The 18,317-nt window shown below is 41.0% G+C and overlaps 2 protein-coding genes across 6 annotated transcripts; one reads left to right on the forward strand and one right to left on the reverse strand.

Annotated features, from left to right (window-relative positions):
- The first annotated feature begins 1,145 nt into the window (after window positions 1-1,145).
- LOC131233910 (superoxide dismutase [Fe], chloroplastic) lies at window positions 1,146-5,040 on the forward strand. The gene is made up of 9 exons (XM_058230761.1): window positions 1,146-1,225; window positions 1,362-1,411; window positions 1,953-2,027; window positions 2,274-2,462; window positions 3,004-3,175; window positions 3,530-3,648; window positions 3,882-3,908; window positions 4,449-4,472; window positions 4,554-5,040. The coding sequence occupies exons 1-9, from the start codon at window positions 1,171-1,173 to the stop codon at window positions 4,764-4,766; spliced, it is 924 nt and encodes a 307-aa protein (XP_058086744.1). The 5' UTR covers window positions 1,146-1,170; the 3' UTR covers window positions 4,767-5,040.
- Window positions 5,041-6,885: 1,845 nt separating this feature from the next.
- LOC131233909 (lon protease homolog 2, peroxisomal-like) lies at window positions 6,886-17,547 on the reverse strand. Of its 5 annotated transcripts, none has more exons than XM_058230757.1 (17): window positions 17,364-17,547; window positions 17,062-17,153; window positions 16,680-16,806; window positions 15,890-16,059; window positions 14,995-15,086; window positions 14,651-14,830; window positions 14,091-14,174; window positions 13,579-13,706; window positions 13,093-13,294; window positions 12,780-12,986; window positions 11,928-12,058; window positions 10,535-10,748; window positions 9,948-10,250; window positions 9,612-9,806; window positions 8,807-9,052; window positions 7,793-7,894; window positions 6,886-7,364 (listed from the first exon to the last, which is right to left on the reverse strand). In XM_058230757.1, the coding sequence occupies exons 1-17, from the start codon at window positions 17,468-17,470 to the stop codon at window positions 7,281-7,283; spliced, it is 2,664 nt and encodes an 887-aa protein (XP_058086740.1). In that variant the 5' UTR covers window positions 17,471-17,547; the 3' UTR covers window positions 6,886-7,280. The 5 variants fall into 5 exon arrangements, with proteins under 5 accessions (XP_058086740.1, XP_058086739.1, XP_058086741.1 ...); XM_058230756.1 differs by having other exon boundaries at window positions 16,680-16,809; XM_058230758.1 differs by having other exon boundaries at window positions 16,680-16,782; window positions 17,364-17,546.
- Window positions 17,548-18,317: the final 770 nt, after the last annotated feature.

Genomic DNA, 18,317 nt, shown 5'->3' on the forward strand with positions numbered 1-18,317 from the left:
ACCCATTTAGGGGTTACAGAAGTTTTGGATCATTATGAAATTTGTTTTTCCTCTTCATCCAGGTCTTTGTGACCCTATGAATGAACTTAGACAGAGAGGATTTCTCACAAACATCATAGTGGGCCCCACCTGATTTCCCATCGCCCAGACCGTCCGTCAGCGCTCGTCTCTGCACGCCAGCCAGAGGAAGGCAGGGGTATTTTCGTCCTCAAATTCGGTGGCCGTACGAGGAGGTCCAAGTGTGTATTCTAAGCTGTATTGCTCCAAAAAAACCGCTGGATAAAAGGTAGGGTACACAGTCGTAAATTTCTCTGCCTTATCTGTTTGGTGCGCAGATTGAGCAGGCATACTCGCTACGAAGTGACGTAACCCAATTCTATGGGCCCCACTATGATATATGTTTTGCATCCACACCGTCTATTCATTTGGAGAGATTATATTTAGGGATGGTCCAAACAATGAGTTAGATCCAAATCTCGAGTGGACCCCACCATACAAAACAGTGGAGAGAGCAATGCTTATCATTAAAAAGTTCTGAGGGCAACAAAAGTTTTTGATCAAGCTGTTATTTGTGTTTTCCTTTCTTTTATGTTTGAGTTAATACATGAATTGGTTGGATCTCAAATAAACATCACGGTGGATCATTGAAAGTTTCAATTGTAGGCATCACTCTCCCTACTGATTTTTGTGGTTGGGTTCACTCTAGCCTTGGATCTGACTTATTTTTTGTATCATGCCCTAAAATGACTTCTCCAAATGTATGGACGGCGTGGATAAAACACATGCATTATTGTGAGGCCCAACAAACTTGGCAACGTTACTTTAGTAGCGAGTCTCGCTTCTCAACCTCCGCGCACAGCAAAAGGTTGAAAATAAAAAAAATAAGAGACGGTTAGGTTCTCTTTGGACACGAGCTAAGGCCTCCGTCTACTGACGTGGCCTCGTGCCTTCTGACGTAATCACTTTTCACCGCCCAACGACCGTCCTGACCTCCAGATGGGCGGGGTAGTACCTAATCCGCGCCCGTGTCTCTCTCCCTCCCTTTTTGGGGTGTAATACGCACACTGGGTATCGTAGCTTTTACGGGAATCGAACTCGACTGGGCAGACCTTGAGTAGCTTTTGATCGAAGACGAAGAGCGTGGAGCGCTCTTTCTTATTGGTGGAAAAGATGCATGGAGTAGCAACGGTAGCAGCTTCGGCCTTTTCGCTAACATACGCACCTGGTTTTCTTTCAACCCTCACCCACTCTCTCTTCCCATTTCCTTCAAAGTTTATATGACTAACCTTACCTTTTTATTCTCTCATTTTCGCCCCTCCCAAAATGTAATATTTACATATACATGCTATTGACTGGAACAGGCTTTCATGGAACTGAAAAATCACCCCGGCTCCACTTCACAACACCCAAGGTCGTGAAATTACAGGATTGCCACGGAGCTTCTGAGATTTTACCATGCTTTCTTTTCTACTGTCTTCATATGAGCATTGCCTAATTTTACTATTCTTAAGATAACCGACGGTGCGTTTGGATGCGCTATCCAATTGAATTGCGATTCTTGATTGCATAAAATGGAAACACCCGAATTCCGACTACACCCTTATTTGATTAAACCGAATGTTCGGAATCCAATTCACTCGTGCATCCAAACGCTCGAGTAAGAGAGGATTGAAAAGTAGCACAGGCGGCCCCGCTCCTTCAGTTGAATCTAGGCATCTTTATATCCGAGTACACAGCTCGTGTATTCTGTTGGGTCGGTCTGAAGCTTCTCAGATCATTGTTTTGGGTGCATCCAAAGATGCTATTATCCTCAATGGAAAATGATTCAAAACAGGCCTTTTATTATTGTATATAGGAGTTAGAACACCATTTTTTAAATTGACGGATATTACTATTCATTTCATTTCTTTTGTTGTTTCAATATTCAGTATCATCCATGTTTCATTTTACAGAGAAAATGTTCCCAGCGGGCACACCGAACTGTCGTTACGGCACAGTTTGACTTGAAGCCTCCTCCATACTCGTTGGTAAGATGCTACACTCTTTGAATTTACAGCGCCTATAAAAGTTATGGGAAAATCTGTAGTGCTTAAATCATAATCCTGACTTTACAAGTTGGTTTCGGGTGTGTTTGGTTGCACCAAATTTCATGAAAGTTTTCACCAAATTAAACTAATTAATCATGGAATATCATTATATTTAGTGCAACCAAACGCACCCTTCTCTTTTGGGCCATTCTAGCTCTAAAATTCAAGCGCGTTTTGATGTGGTAGAATTCTTTGGAGCCACATATGAGCCGCCAAACGCTGGAGTATCATTGGGGAAGGCACCACCGAGGGTATGTGGAAAACCTGAACCGACAGATAGTGGGAACTGAGCTGGATGGGATGCCATTAGAAGATATTATTCTCGCTTCATACAACAGGGGAGATATTCTCCCAGCATTCAACAATGCTGCACAGGTAATGCTCATGTGTCACCCATGGATAGTTTGGACTTTGGACTAATGCTATTGCTAAAAAAGGAATTATCAGCAAATGCTTACTTTGCTGATGGGTTGGATTTTGTGCACGTGGGTGGGGCCCATTGTTTGATGATCCAAAATATTGAAATGATTCATGTGACCATGGATGTGGATTCCCTAGCTGTTTCTCAGATTGAAATGTTGTAATTGTTTGATATTTGGTCTTTCCTGCCCACCCCAATTAGTTGGGATAAGGCTTAGATGATGATGATGCACAATTTCCTTTTCTTCCCTAAATCATCATTCTAAATGTTTCATGCTGTCACTAAATACTGTTTTGGGCAGAAAAGCTACCCATATGCCTGACATATTTGGGAAATCCAACTGGGCCGTTAGATTATTATCTAGCTGTTCAACACAACTTTCTGTTTCATTGGATTCCTATCAAATCCATAACCAGGCTGGGTTATTTTTTATTGCTTGTGCTGCTTCACATTGCAATGGGTAAATGTGTAAATCTCATCTTTGGGCATTTGCAGGTCTGGAATCATGATTTTTTCTGGCAATCCATGAAACCAGGCGGAGGAGGACGGCCATCTGGTGATCTTCTGGAATTGATTAAAAGAGACTTTGGTTCCTATGAGAGATTCTTGAAAGAGTTCAAGGCAGCTGCATCCACACAATTCGGTTCTGGTTGGGCTTGGCTTGTGTGTGAGTGGCATTTACTTGTCTTCCGAATATTTCTTTCCCAACAGTTCACCTTCATGTTACCAATACATCAGGGACCGTTTGGAAGCCCACTAACATGGGATTGATCAGCTAGAGCAGAATCCACCCACTTTGCTTTTGGGGTGGAGTGGAAAATGGAAACTGCATTAAGCGAGATTCCATTTTCCTTGCTCCATTTCTCAATTGAGATAATCAATATTTTGATATGAAGAGAAAGATCGTGTGTTGTCCAAATTGAGATTTAGGGCTTGAACCCATCCTACCCATCAATAAAGACCAGAACTTCAGCATTCAAAATGGAATTAACTGGATTCTTTTTTGTTTTGTGTTCTCTAGACAAGGCAAATAGACTCGACGTGGGAAATGCTGTGAATCCTTGTCCATCCGAAAAGGACAACAAGCTTGTGGTGACGAGGAGTCCCAATGCCGTGAATCCCCTAGTATGGGATTATTCGGTGGGTATTGTTGTATATCATCCTCCCAAATGATCATGGAAAATTTTAAATTATTTAAATCCACAAAAATTTCTCTCAAATTCCATTAATGTTGCTTTAATCGACTTACAATTAATGGATATTGTTGTATGTCATGATAGCTAATATCATTTCATGGTTCTTGTGCTCACTTCATATACTTTCTAGTTATAGTTATCCACCATAGCTAATATACAATCATTGGTCCTTCGCAGCCAATCCTTGCGATTGATGTTTGGGAGGTATTTTTTTCTTTCTCCTATCTATCATATGGATCAATTCACAATCTCTGAATTTTTAGAGGCTGAGTTCCCTATTCATTCTCAATTGGGAACTTTTCTGTTTGGAACCTAGTTTGTTGATATGGGACCCATGGTTGTTCTATCCAAGCCATTGATCTGACAGCCCGCATCATGGATGGTCCAATCCTAAAATAACTCTCAATTGGTCAACTCTAACCATCCCGTTGTTGGCATGCAAATACATGGTTAAAATGACATGCATGAACAAATCACATTCAATGGAGGAAAGACAAAAGGTTCAGTAGCTAGGATCTTCCAATCTAGGAGATTTTGGGAGGGTGATCCATCCATGATGGGGGCTGTCAAATCAAAGGTCTGGATAGACCAACCATGGGTGCCACATCTACAAACTTAGTTCTGAATAGAGACGTTCCCTGTTCGGGATGAATAGACAACTTGGCCTCAAATTTTTATAGTCACTTCTTGCAGCAACAATGCTTGATTACTGATTACTAATATTCAAAATCATTTGCCTTGCAGCATGCTTACTACCTCGACTATGAGGTGAGTTTCTACCTCATGCGTGTGGGCATATGGTTGATAGCGAGTTTATTATCTCATAGCTCATTCTTTTCATCCATGCAGAATCAACGGGCTGATTATGTGTCGACCTTCATGGAGAAACTTGTTTCATGGGAAGCAGTTTCTTCTAGACTCGAGCTGGCAAAGGCTCAGGCGGCAGAGAGGGCGAGAGAAGATGAGAGGAGGCGAAGAGAAGAGGAAGATGAGGATATGCTAGATGACGAAGCAGTGGAAATGTACTTGGACAGCGATGCTGATCAGTCAGAGCCTGAGTGAGTAGCATTCATCTGGTCCATTGATAGAACGTTGAGCAAGGCTGCGGTTGCACTGACATCACTATCCAGTGAGTTCTGCTTCCCCTCAAATTCCAGCTTTCAGATTTAGAATGGGATTTGTGAAAGTGGGCCGCGTAGGTGCACATGGCTCATGAGTGGTCTGTGACATGCATATGCCCACTGATTTGTAATGATCCAGTTCATCCAGTCATCGTTTTGGACACCCTGATTGGACAATCTTTAACCATCTGATAGAAGTTCTGGAGTTTTGCCTACATTTTGTTGTCCATTTTCAAGCTCTTGATCAGACGGTTAGGACATGAGTAATTCAAGGCGGCCCACCAGGCGGCATTCGGAAACAATAATAGGACCACCTAATCGTATGGGAGGATGATCATCTTCAGTAAAATGGGACATAAATTTATTCATTTTTCAAGAGGAAATATATGATCTTCAATCTGAGGAGGATATATGCACATAGTTCAAAAACCCGAAAACTCGACTCCACTCAATGTTTGGCTGGCTCGGGTCGACTCGATAGTTAATCGAAATTAAAAATATCAAGGACCATAATTATTTCAAATAGGTATATTTAGTACAAATAATATAAAAACAGCAATTCTAACCAGCAACATATCACTTCTGATCTTGGCAACGGATTGCTTTCATTGGTGGTCAGGTGTTCAAAATATGCTCCCAGTCATGCTGACTTGACTGAGTCAGCATCGTTGAGTCTTCCTCAATTGACATCGAGTCAGTTCCCAATCTTGGGTCTTTTGTCAGTTGAATTTGAACAATTCCTGCAATTTTCTTTCTTACCATCCACTTGCAAAAACCCAGAATTTGGAAGGGTTCCTGTTGAGGAGAATTTGAGGCATGGCCCAATGGTGTGGCCCAACAAACCAATGTTACTTGAATCATAGCTCAGCCACCCGCAGCCCGTACCAGCCAGTTTTAAGCCAAATCAAAGGGTCTGCTCCTGGGCTCAGGGACAAGTCTTAATATAGAATACTGCCAACTGATGCCTGGATACGTATTTATCAGTAGAGCTCCAAAATAAAGCCTGGGGCCCGCCCACATGCCTATTACAGTGCCAGCCCACATCACCTTGACCCCTTTTTGAAACCCAATGGACAACCCCTTCCCATCTGTCCATCTTACTAAAAAGCCAGCCCTTTGTAATACTCGAGTTCTAACTGTAAATGCTTAGAACTGAGCTACTTGGCCGATCTTGGACCCGGAATCTTAACTGTCTGGTCGGGCTGCGCACGGCAGACCCTATTCACATCCCTAACAAATGAAAAGATGGACAGAGATACTTTCAAGTGCAATGGCATTCTGTGGCAGGTGGAAAGACTGAAAGATTTTACTGGCAAATGCAACGCAACGGACTTAAAGGAATGTAGGGTAATCACCATACTTTCGAGTAGTGGGGCCCATTCATAATGTGTATTTAGAATCCCAACTGTACATCTGGTGCGCCGCATGGGCACCACACATTCCAAGAATCATCCCTATAAAAAACTCAGGCGGTATACCACGGTTAGCAATGTACAGTCAAAGCACAAGACCCATATATTCACTTGTGGCCCACCTAAACCTTGGATTGGCTTGAGTTATGGTGTCCTTTCATCCTAGTAGGGTGCACTTGATGAATGGGTTGAATGAAAAATACAAAACATGGTGGACCCCACATTCCATCTAGAGGTCTCTATGGGACATGGGTAGGGGTGTCAATGGGCCGGGGCTCGGGCCTGAAAAATCAGCATTTTGAATAGGGCATGCCTGAAACAGTTCAAAATCCGGGCTGAGACCTAACCCAGGCCCGTGTCATTGACAGCCCTAGAGATGGGTGTCCCTCTCCCCAATGTCCTCCATATTGGTTTCCTTTTGGTGTAGCAAACCTGGGTTGGACCCCATGCAGCTCGAATGCATGGTACACTCACAGGTTGACCATTCCACAAAACAAAATAAAATTGCCATAGCGTACAACCAGCCTATAATAAATTCATCATCGTCATCATATAAGCTTTATTCCAATTAATTGGGGTCAGCAACATGAATCCAGCCTATAAGACAATTGATAAAATACAAATCCATAGTGAGCACTGGTCGAGCAGTGAAAATAACTAAATATCATTTCATTCAAAATATTTATACATTATATACTTTGCTAATCTGATGTGAATAAAAAGAAGATGCAATGGAGAACCATTAGCTCTGTTCATATAATACAATTTGGTGCGCGTAGAAAAATCAGATAAAACAATGGTGTTGGGAGAGATACAAATGCATGGGCATGACTGATGCTCTCTGCCCGGATGAGAGCTTCAGTTTGATTGTTTCCCGCATATCTACCCGTCGTAATACAACTTCAATGACTAATGGAAGAAATGGGCATTTTGGCCAAAGTCAAATTTCTGTATTTATGGGACTGGAAACCTCTAAATGCCGGTGAAGCTCGTGGTGTGGTCCCACCTCGTTAGATCTGTTAGACATAAAAACATGGATTTCACTATAACCTCGCATGCTGCCTCCAAGGGCATCCACCTTCAAAAGCTTGTTCCAACACATCTTCAATTCTCTTTGCGGGCAATACCTGTTGTAAGCAGGTTGTACAGTGAGAAACTCTAAAGCTGGCCTACAAGCTTCAATCACACAATCTGATCATGGACAAAATATCATTGCTGATGAGCCACAGACTCAGCTTGAGGGGAGGAGTTAGATATAGTTCATATTTACATCAGAAGTGGCCACATATGCTCTTATCATTGCAGATGCACCCAGTTCATATCTCAGCTTGAGGGGAGGAGTTAGATATACTTCATATTTACATCAGAAGTGGCCACATGTGCCCTTATCATTTTTGAAAATTAGAAGACTGGTCCTAGCTTCTCAGACAGGTTTACATTGTAACTAACTCCTGGAGTCGACATGTGCATTTGTGTTTTATATATCCGCAGGCAAGCAATTGACTCTGTATAGCTTTGAGAAAGCAACAACCATTCAGAGGAAAAGAAAATGTACCTCCATGCCGTTAAGAACAGCCGGTGGTACTTCCACCAAGTCTTTTAAGTTCCTCTCTGGCAGTATAACTCTTTTAATACCATAACGGTGGGCAGCCAGTATCTGCAGATTCAAATAAATAGCATTTAAGTAATTCCGTATCCTCCAATAAAAAAATAAAAAAATAAAAAAATAAAATCCTTATCCTCCAGAAAGTTAATGGTGTTCATTGATGCAAGTTTATAAAATTGGTGGACCTGATTATCAGCTTGAAGATATGGTTTGAGCGACATGAGGAATTGATGTAGGACAATTAACCACTTGCTCTAAAAGCTTGAACTTATAGAGCGTGACGAATTAATCTCTTTATTTCATATCCCGGGCCCCACATCCCATGGGTTAAGACTTCGGCCAAACCCCCCTCGTGGGCCTCACATCACATGGGTACCACCTCACACGAGCCACTCGCCTCACACGGGCCGCTCACCCCGAGTGTGTCCCTGTATCCCACAATCTACCCCTCTCGAGCCCGGTGTGAAAATGCCCCTACATTAGGAATGCTCCCACACTGCACCAGCGTCGGGGAGTTCCATGGTAATCATGACTGTTGACTTGGTGGTATCTCACATGGATGGGCCACATATAAAAGGGATAAGGGGATTGGATTGTATTAGTCAGCAGATCAATGGTCTGAGAATGGGATAGTTAGCTCAGAACCGAGTATTTGTCCACATTGAACAGGAAAAATTCCTAACAACTGGAGGGTCAGAGATTTCCAGTCACAGCAATTTTTCGCTGTAGATGATTACCTTCACAGTGGACCACCAGATCAACAGTGCAGGTCACAACACACATTCAATGTGTATGGTGATGACAGGACTGCATAGAATGTCTATGAGGCGGGCTTCATAATATCATTCCTCATTAAACATAAAGGAATGGGGTGAAAACAAGACAAATCAAACCATTCAATCTACAACAACTAATGGATTTGGTAATAATCACCCAAGAAAACATAAAAATTAAAACATGCACCTTATCCTTGACACCTCCAACAGGTAACACGAGACCCCTTAGAGTCATTTCTCCAGTCATTGCTGTATCTGCTCGAACTCTTCTTTGACTAAACAGAGAAACTAAAGATGTTACCAAAGTGACTCCTGCTGAGGGTCCATCCTTAGGTACAGCTCCTGCTGGAAAATGTATATGAATATCCTGATTCTCAAGCAAATTGATTTCCCCAGCAGCTGAAAACTTAAGATCTGCTGCTCTTGCCCTTACCTACCAAATTAATGAACATTTAAATAAATAAATTACATAAAATCCCAAATGTATATTTTTATTGAAAGATAAATCCCAAATGTATATAACAATCATTTGAAAAAGAAGCCTGCATGACACAACTACAGGCCTTAGATAAAGAATCTTTGAAAATTTCCATAGCTAAAGAATCTTTGATATTTTCCATACCTAAAGAATCTCCAAAAAATGATTCATTACATGCCTGATTCAATTCTTACTTGAATTTTGAACTCTCTAGACTAGTCTTTTTCTTTTTTCTTTTTTGGGTCATGAATGAATGTCAGTTGAGGAATTTCATTTCTAATGAAGTCTGTCCTAAAACAAATAAGATACATCAGCAATGAGGATTTCTGAAATAGCCAATAGGACGAGGTCAAAACTGAACATGAAATTGAGACCACAAGCTAAAGGTTGCTTATCATGGAAACAGGGGATGCATGCATGAGGAATGGGGTTGCCATTTAAAACCATGCTGGCATCTGTGACTCATAAGAACCGAACAATCCATGTCGGATAAGAAGAAATGAACAAAAATTACCCATGTTAGAGCTATTTGAGCAGATTCTTTGATAACATCACCAAGTTGGCCAGTGAGATGCAAATCACCCTTTCCCACCATTGATGTGGCCTCAACGAACTGGACGTCTCCACCAAAGGAGGTCCAGACAAGCCCAACTGATACTCCAGGAGTTGCCACACGTTCTGCAGTTTCTCCATCATCAAACCTAGGAGGCTGCATACCAGTGTCAATACAGAATATATAACATCAGATTTGTTCACCATATGAATGAAAAAAACATAAACTTGACACATTAGCATAAAGACAAAATTTCATAAAAGAGGTTCTTGACTAATAAGAAAAAAGATATATTACCCCCAGTATCTTTTCCAGCATAGCCTCATCTACAACCAATGCTGGGGTACTCCTAAGAGCATTTGATATTTCATGTCCGTTAACACCCATTGGAATTACTTCCATTTCAACTTCAGCACCATCTGCAAGTCTTGTATCGAGAAGTGATTCTGCCATCGGGTATACATCTTTGCTGACTGGAACTGCACATTCTTGCTCAGCAGCTTTGACAGCAGCTGCACGAGCCAGGGCAGCTAAGTTTCTCTCTAGATTTCGCACACCAGCTTCTCTAGTATATCTCTGAATCACAAGCTTCACCATATCCTACCACAATCACAGCAAACATACATAGATCAGCGAGATTATATTAGCATCATTTTTTTTTTCCTAATCTAGTAACATGGTCATCTGCAGACCAATGAAAAACTGTTCCATGAAAGAAAATTGGCAGGCAATCCCTGAAAGAGTCGCAAACTTAACATTCTACTCCTAATGCCCTTTGACCCCATAACCAAGTAGCCCATGCTAGCATGTACAGAGAGAACCTCAAACAGAGGGAAAAAAAAAAAAGAGTTGTTATGTCATAAAAAGAGTGCAAGTCCACCAACCTCAGGAATTTGAAGGAATTCAGAGCTCAATCCATGTTGATCCAAAACCCGTGGTATTAAATGCCGCATTGCTATTCTTAGCTTCTCTTCAGGTGTATAACCAGGAAGCTCAATGACTTCCATTCGGTCTCTAAGGGGTGGAGGAATAGGCTGCATTCTATTTGCAGTGGCAACAAAAATAACCTTTGAAAGGTCAAATGGGACATTCAAATAACTGGTAAGTTTGAATCAAGGAATCCAGCAGCAACCAAACAAAACAAAAATTCAGATTTTCTCCAATAAAATTTGTTGAGTCTCTGAAAGAAAGAACAAGAGAATGACTCAACCAGCACTGAAGAAAAAAAAAAAAATCAACATGTATCCAAAGTTCATTTTGAAAGTAGGCAACTTTTTTCAGATATTAAGCCTATTGGGGGACAGAAAATTATGAGTGAATGGAGTCCGATAAGAATTGAATGATACATGGTACATTGTTGAACCTAACATTATGGCTAAAGAATTTTGTTTTTTTTTTTTTTCTTGTTTTTGTTTTTTTGTTTTTTCGTTTTTTCATTTTTTGTTTTTTGTTTTTTTGTTTTTTTGTTTTTTGTTTTTTGTTTTTTGTTTTTTGTTTTTTTTTTTAAACTGAAATTTTATTCAAGAAATAAAAGAAGAAGATGAAGAAGAGATGCGCCAAGACAGCGCAAAAGCTCAACCCAAAAGAGAAAAAATTACAACCTTTTCAAGCATCTATACAAGAGGCCCACTCTACTACATGAAACTTTGCCCTACTAGAGACCTGCTCCACCCTATTGCTCTCATTCCCGAGAGAACCTACCATCCCTCTCTCCCCAAATCGCTCAAAGGGCAGCCGGCAAACATAGCCCTCCGAAGGGACTTCACTTGCTTCGGAAGATCCACACTATGCCACGCCATAAAGAGGTCCCCGACTGAAGATGGCATAGTCCAATGAATATTGACATTCCTAACGCTTGAAGCAGTGGAAGAAAAGGTGATCGACTGCTTCGGTGCTTGCCATACACATGCTCAACAAGAGTTTGATTATGTTCACAAGGATGCCCCAAAATTCAACATCCCAGATTTTTTGCTATGATCATGATAGTGGGAGTGGCTGTCCAATTTATTCCAAAGAAAGAGAAGAAATTGATAAAGAGCTTTACGAAAAGGTAGAAAGAAGAAATTGATTAAGAGCTTTATGAAAAAGTAGCTAAATGGTCTCCGGTAAGAAAAATTCGAGGCTTATCAACCACCATGCTAATAATCATTAAGAATGAGGAGTACTGAGCGTTCAGGGAAAAGCAGATCAATATCGAGTGTGAGTGCATGCACGCATTAAGAAATTCTCGAAATAGTTTCTTTGGAATGCATTGACAAAAAAAGAAAAAGAGGATACTGATCATTGAACGATTTGTTCTGCTCTGGGTCAAGAACCTCCAGTAGAGCTGAAGCTGGATCTCCACGAGTGTCGGAACCAGTTTTGTCAACCTCATCTAGAAGCATGACTGGGTTGCAAACACCTACTCTCTACAATAGGAAAGAAGAAAGGGTTACAGCTCATATTTTTTCATAGAAAACCAGTGGTACAAAGTTACAGAGGAAGAAGACGAAAATGCAGAATAATGGCAAACAGAGAGAAAATTTTCATAGGCCATGGAACACAAGATGTAACAGCAGCAACAGCAGCAACAATAACAATGCAACAACAGAAAAAATGATACGGTTGATTGTTTTACATGGGAAATGGTTGATAATGAAATTTTCATAAAACTAGAGGACATAAATGTTGAACCTAGAAAGGCATGAAGGGAAAGGTACAGAGTAATTACTTATTAAGACCAATCACAACCATAGCAGGATGTCAAGCCATTACAAGAATCACCAACTAGAAAAATAAATCAGTTGGGAAGTTGGAGTTGAATTTTCTGAGGTACTGCAGAAACAATCATATCATACTGGCTAGACAAGAATAGTGTTCTGTACAGTAAAATAATATTGATAAATGGCCATACCAGCATTGTTTCAGCCAAGGGCAGGGCACTGGCTAAATGAATGTATAAATATCTAGAGGGAAAACAAAAATATCAAATATATCGAAAGGAAGACAGACAACAAGAAATAAATAATGAAGAATTGCTGTATCATCATCATCATTATTATCCTTATTTGAAACATAACTGGGAATTTTATTAAGTCAAAACAAACAACAAAAGGAAAAAGTAATGTATGTGAAAATTCCAAATCTAACCTTTAATCCTTCAATAAGACGCCCTGGCATGCTGCCAACATAAGTCCTTCGATGCCCTCGAATATCAGCCTCATCCTTGACTCCCCCAAGAGAAATACGTATAAATTTTCTGTCCAAGGCAGCAGCAATGGATGATGCCAAAGATGTCTTTCCAACACCTGGTGGGCCAACAAAGCACAACACTGGGCCCCTTGCATCTGGTTTAAGCTGCACATCAGAAGATTGAAATGAGGAGAAATACATCACTGATCGGATTTGTTGGCGTAGCAAACATAAAACAGATTGACACATTAAAATAGGGTATGCAACCAACCTTACGAACAGCTAGATATTCAATTATCCGCTGCTTAACTTTGACTAAACCATAGTGGTCACTGTCAAGACGCTCCCTAGCAGCTCTCAGATCCAGTTCGCGCTCCTCACTGGCCTTTTGCCATGGTAGATCAGCAAGATGCTCCAGGTATACACGTGAACTACTATATCCAGGTTGCTGAGGTTGCATTTTTCTTAGTTGCCTGAGGATTAACACTTTTCAGATTAGAAAATATAGAAAACCTCTGCACCATCCCATTATACATTTCTTCTAGCTTCTTAATGGGGGTGACTATGGGCCAGGGTGGACACTTGGGCCTTGACATCCGAGCATGATATGGTCAAGCTTGGGCTTGTAATGGAGGCCCGCAGATCAGGTATGGACCCATTTTTGAAGCCTGATTAATATAAGGGTTAGGCCTAGCCTAGGTTTTGCATCTTGTGTGAACATTAACATGTAAGCCTTTTATTGCTGACCGTTGCATACCGTAATTCTCTCAGTGCATGCTTCCAAATATTTGGTGGCATTCCTGCGCTTTGCATCTTCCTTTCCAAAGCAGCAACATCATCCTCGTCATCATCGTTGTCACCAAGCTCCTCTTTTATTGCTCTCATCTGAAAGGTATTTCTGTAAATTTCCACACAAGGCTTCGTTTTTTTTTTTAAAGGTAACTAAAATTTTATTAAGAACATGCAGGCTCCTTCTTGTGCAAGGTTTAAACCAGACAGAAGGCAGTACATATCATAGTTACCAGATTGAGAAATGAGGTGTACCATTTTACAATAATTGTTACAGTATTTAGCTAGAACTAGAAGATAATAATATGAGAAACCGGAAGTGAGAAATATGGTATTTGCAAGTAGAAATGAGCTTCTACCAAACTTCTTCAGCAAAATGTTTATTATAATAAATATAAAAAGGGCAAATTTAAGAATATTTATTAGATCCACGTGCTCCAAAAAATGTGATACATAACAAACTGCTGTGAGAAAACAAACCTGCTGGCGCAGGAGAAATTCTTTCTGAGATTTTGACAACTGTCCCTCCACCTTTTGAGTTATCTTCTCTGCTACTCGAATTGACTGTTGCAGAAAAACTAGCATTATATGCATGGAAAACCTATCCGTCATTGTAAAAAATAGAAGCCAGAAGAGTCACATTTATCTGATGCAAGACAATTAACCACTTGCTCTAAAAGCTCGAACTGTTAGAGTATGGCGAATTAATCCCTTTATCTCATATCCCAGGCCCCACATCCCCTCATGGGCCCTAAATCACATGGGTAACGCCTCACACGGGCCGCCCACCCCAAGTGTATTCCCGCATCCCACAGGCTACCCCACTTGAGCCCGGTGTGAAATGCGCATTAATCACCCCTGGTGAGAAGTCTCGAACACAAGACCTCCCCCGTGGGCCCTGCCCACCCCGAGTGTGCCCCTGCATCCCACAGGCGACCCCACTCGAGCCCGGTGTGAAAATGCCCCTGCATTATTATCACATTAAAAATATGAAAAAAGAATAATTACTATAAACTTGTAGAGCTTTATCCAATTTGTACCTGTAAATGTCTGTCAACTAACTCAGTAGCTTTTGAAAGCCTTAGTTTCAAATCAACTGAATCCAGCATGCATAGCTGCTCCTCAAAGCTTATCTCAAAGCTCGCAACAAATATATCAGCCAGCCTGTGTACGGGGACTGTCTCAAGAAGAACTTTCGTCTTACTGACAGTTTTCTGTTTCTGTAATCAGAAATCAAGATTTATTCACTGATACAAATATGAGGAAAATGTGATTGTATATTCATGCATAAAGGAATCTCATTAAGCACACGCATGGTCAGCAGAAAGTCATATGAATATGATGAGTCCAACAAAAACAGAGTTGCTCTACTCTTAATCCTAACCTGCTCAAGAACGGAGATCAGCTCCATGGCAGTAACTTTAAATTTGCGTGAGAGTGCTATAAGATCTGGGTCTTGTTCTGCTTGCTCCATCTCTAATTAAACCAAACATGAGAAGTAGCTCAGCATTTCAACAGATGAAGGAATGCTAGATCTTAATATTCATCAAGTCACTAAAGTATAATCAAGAATTTAGAACAGATGAGGGAAAATATATTCCTCCATGATGAGAAACATGTCTCAAATAGTTCACTATATTTTACACTGAGCATGTAATTTTCAACTTAATCCCTTGGATCCATTGGGTAGTAGATTGGTAACAGACTTCAAGGTACTTGCCAGTGATATGGGTAACACATCATTTCACGATCTTTTGCAGCGTGAAACCCCAATTTTTTTAATTTTTTATTTTTACAAATAATACTTTTTCTCAGGGTGAGGGAGGGGAGTATGGCTAGTTTCATGGCAATCAGGCCTCATATGTATGAGGAGAGTAATACAAACCTATTTGTTTATTTTATGAAGTCATACCCATATCCTGCATAGACAAGAAGCAATTTGGACCAAATTGAACAGTACACACAAAAGGAATAGAAAAAACATGGTGAAGTATGTGCCAGTTATGCTACAACAATGCTCTCAATACTTTGCTAGAAGGGATGAAGAATGGTTCTTGCTGCTACCTACTCCTATAGGTGGACTTTGCATATATTTGATACATTTAGTTGATCTCTCTCCAGAGTAAAAGGTTCAAGATCATTTTCATAAACCTTGTTTGTTGTATGAGCACCAATTATTGTTAAGGGAATAACAGATTTTCAAGCATAAATATACTTAGATACGCCTATCAAATGGATTGCTGAATTTTGTAAGAGGGAGAGGACAGAGAACAGCTTACCATTCTTTGTCATGTCAAGACGTGATATACGTGCAGTGTGATATGTTCCTCTTGCACTAAGTTCCTGAACATTGAATCTGCATATACCTTCAAGAACAACTGTGTATGTGACCCTCCCACTCGGTTTCTCCACGCCTCTGGAGAGATGTAAAGCTCTAGCAGCAACTCCCCTGAAATCAAGAATCGAATGCCGTTGATTTGATAACTAATCCAAGCGCCTCCTTTTATCAATTCAGGGACTGGCAACCACTGGTTCACTGTCTTCCTCATCCCATTACACATTCTATTTTTTTTTTCTTTAGTCAGCATTAAAGGAAGTGGTATTACAAAATGCTCATCACGAGCTAACAGTGTTCAGGCCAGCACTACGTTCAGGTGGGGCCCAACTTTCAGTTATCCTAATCGTTCATTGGGCAGGTCACGTCATCAATGGTCTATGGAACAAAAGCCAGCCTCCACGAACAACCCAAGCCATCTGATCAGTGGAATTCTTTTTGTTGTGTAAGTGCCATTAGCTATACTTTACTTTCTAACCATCCATTTCCCGTCCAACAATCAGACAGTGAAGATTCTCCTGTGGCAGTGTTTTTTGCAGCAGCACCATCCAAACTGGGGCCCACCAGATGCTGGAGCAGCAAAAGTTGGCCCCATCTTACACATTGCTGGCCCAGAAGAAAAATACAAGCATACCAGCATTGTACATTTCCTCCTAACATATCAGAGAGAGAGAGAGAGAGAGAGAGAGAGAGAGAGAGAGAGAGAGAGAGATTCATAACAAAGCAAAACGGACCTCATATGCCAATGAATCGGCTCCTGCTGATCCTTCTGCTTGTGAGAATCTGACGCAGCAAACGGAACTTTCGGACTTTCCTCCCCGGCATCACTCGCCACGCCTTCAAAAACAGAGAGCTTCTTCCCTTCTATCATAAATTCAAAACACAGCCAGCGAAATACAAATCAGGCGGATGTTTGGATGCACAACTGATTCATATTGCAATAATTAAGTCGCAACAAAGTGATGTATCCAAAGCTGGGCTACTCCCACCACCTACAACGAACCAACCGGTCCCAAATTGCGAACTGCATTCTCCCCGCAACTCAATTATCGCAATCTAACCCAATTGGACGCCAAACACCAGCTAAATAAATAGAAGAAAACAAATTCTACGGACCTTCCAATGTAGAATTGGAATCCCGAACGGGAAGGACGCCGATCAAACCATTCTCTTCTCTCTGCCACAGCTCTTGCTCCACCAATTTCACACTACACACGAAATCCAAACCCAACTTCACTAACTACAAGAGAAGGAAATACAGCACGAAGATCCGAATCCTAATTCTCTGAGGAAAAACAGAAAATGATCGAAGACAGTCGAGAATTTTCGAAAAGATCGAGAATTTTAGGGTTTCTGAGACGGAGAGAGCTGAAAAGATCGCAGAGAAATGAAATTCTGAGGCGGAAGTAAGGAAATACCTGCTGGGAGAAGTGCATCGGATTCGGATGATAGCACCGGGCAACAAGACCTTGTTCTTGAAGGGAAGAATCGCGAGTCGATTCGGTAACTCAATCGATTCCGCCATTGTATAGAAGACAGAGAGGAGAGGGAAGGGAGCTTGTTTCAGGATACGGGGAGGCCAATGAAGTCCTATTTATTGAGAGAGTGTTTGGTTTCGATCGTTGCATCTGCTGGAATTAATGATGAAAAAGAATTTGATCAAAATACGTCTTTAAAAAAATAATCTGGGCCGTTGGATCGGCCGGTAAGAGTTGGTGACGGGATCGGGGTGCAGATTCAGTCAGGTCGTGACCGTGGGGGCATCTTGATGTATCTGTTGTACATCCAATCCGTCCATCCATTTTTCTAGATCATTTTAGTCTAGTACTCAAAAAATTAGGCAGTTCCAAATGTCATGTGGTCCACACTACAGGAAATAGAGATTGAATAGCCACCATTTAAAACTTCCTAGGACCTACTGTAATTTTTATTTTCCATCCAACCTGTTGATAAGGTCTAATAGACCTGTATTAAGGGAAAATACAAATATCAGCTTGATCTAAAACTTTGGTGGCCCCAATAAATTTTTACTGGTCAATCAGAAAATTTTCGTGTGGTGTGGCTAATCTGAAAATTAGATCTACGTAATTTTTGTATGCATGATATAAAATGAATGAAAAAAAATGAATGGACGGCGTGGATATACGAAAAAAAAAAAGGCTATGCTTACGATCTTACCGAACTCGGTTTGGTGCCGACATAACCGAATCCAGTTCAGTATGGTGGTGGCAGAGGACGCGTGCAGGACTTGAATCAGGTGGTGTTGCCCTACGGAAGTACTGAGTAACTTACCCTTATGCGTACTGAGTAACCTAATAGAGATCCATCGTGATTTATATATTTTATCCCCGCCGTCCATCTATTTTATCATA

Source organism: Magnolia sinica, chromosome 18 (assembly GCF_029962835.1).
Source record: "Magnolia sinica isolate HGM2019 chromosome 18, MsV1, whole genome shotgun sequence".
Lineage (NCBI taxonomy): Eukaryota > Viridiplantae > Streptophyta > Magnoliopsida > Magnoliales > Magnoliaceae > Magnolia > Magnolia sinica.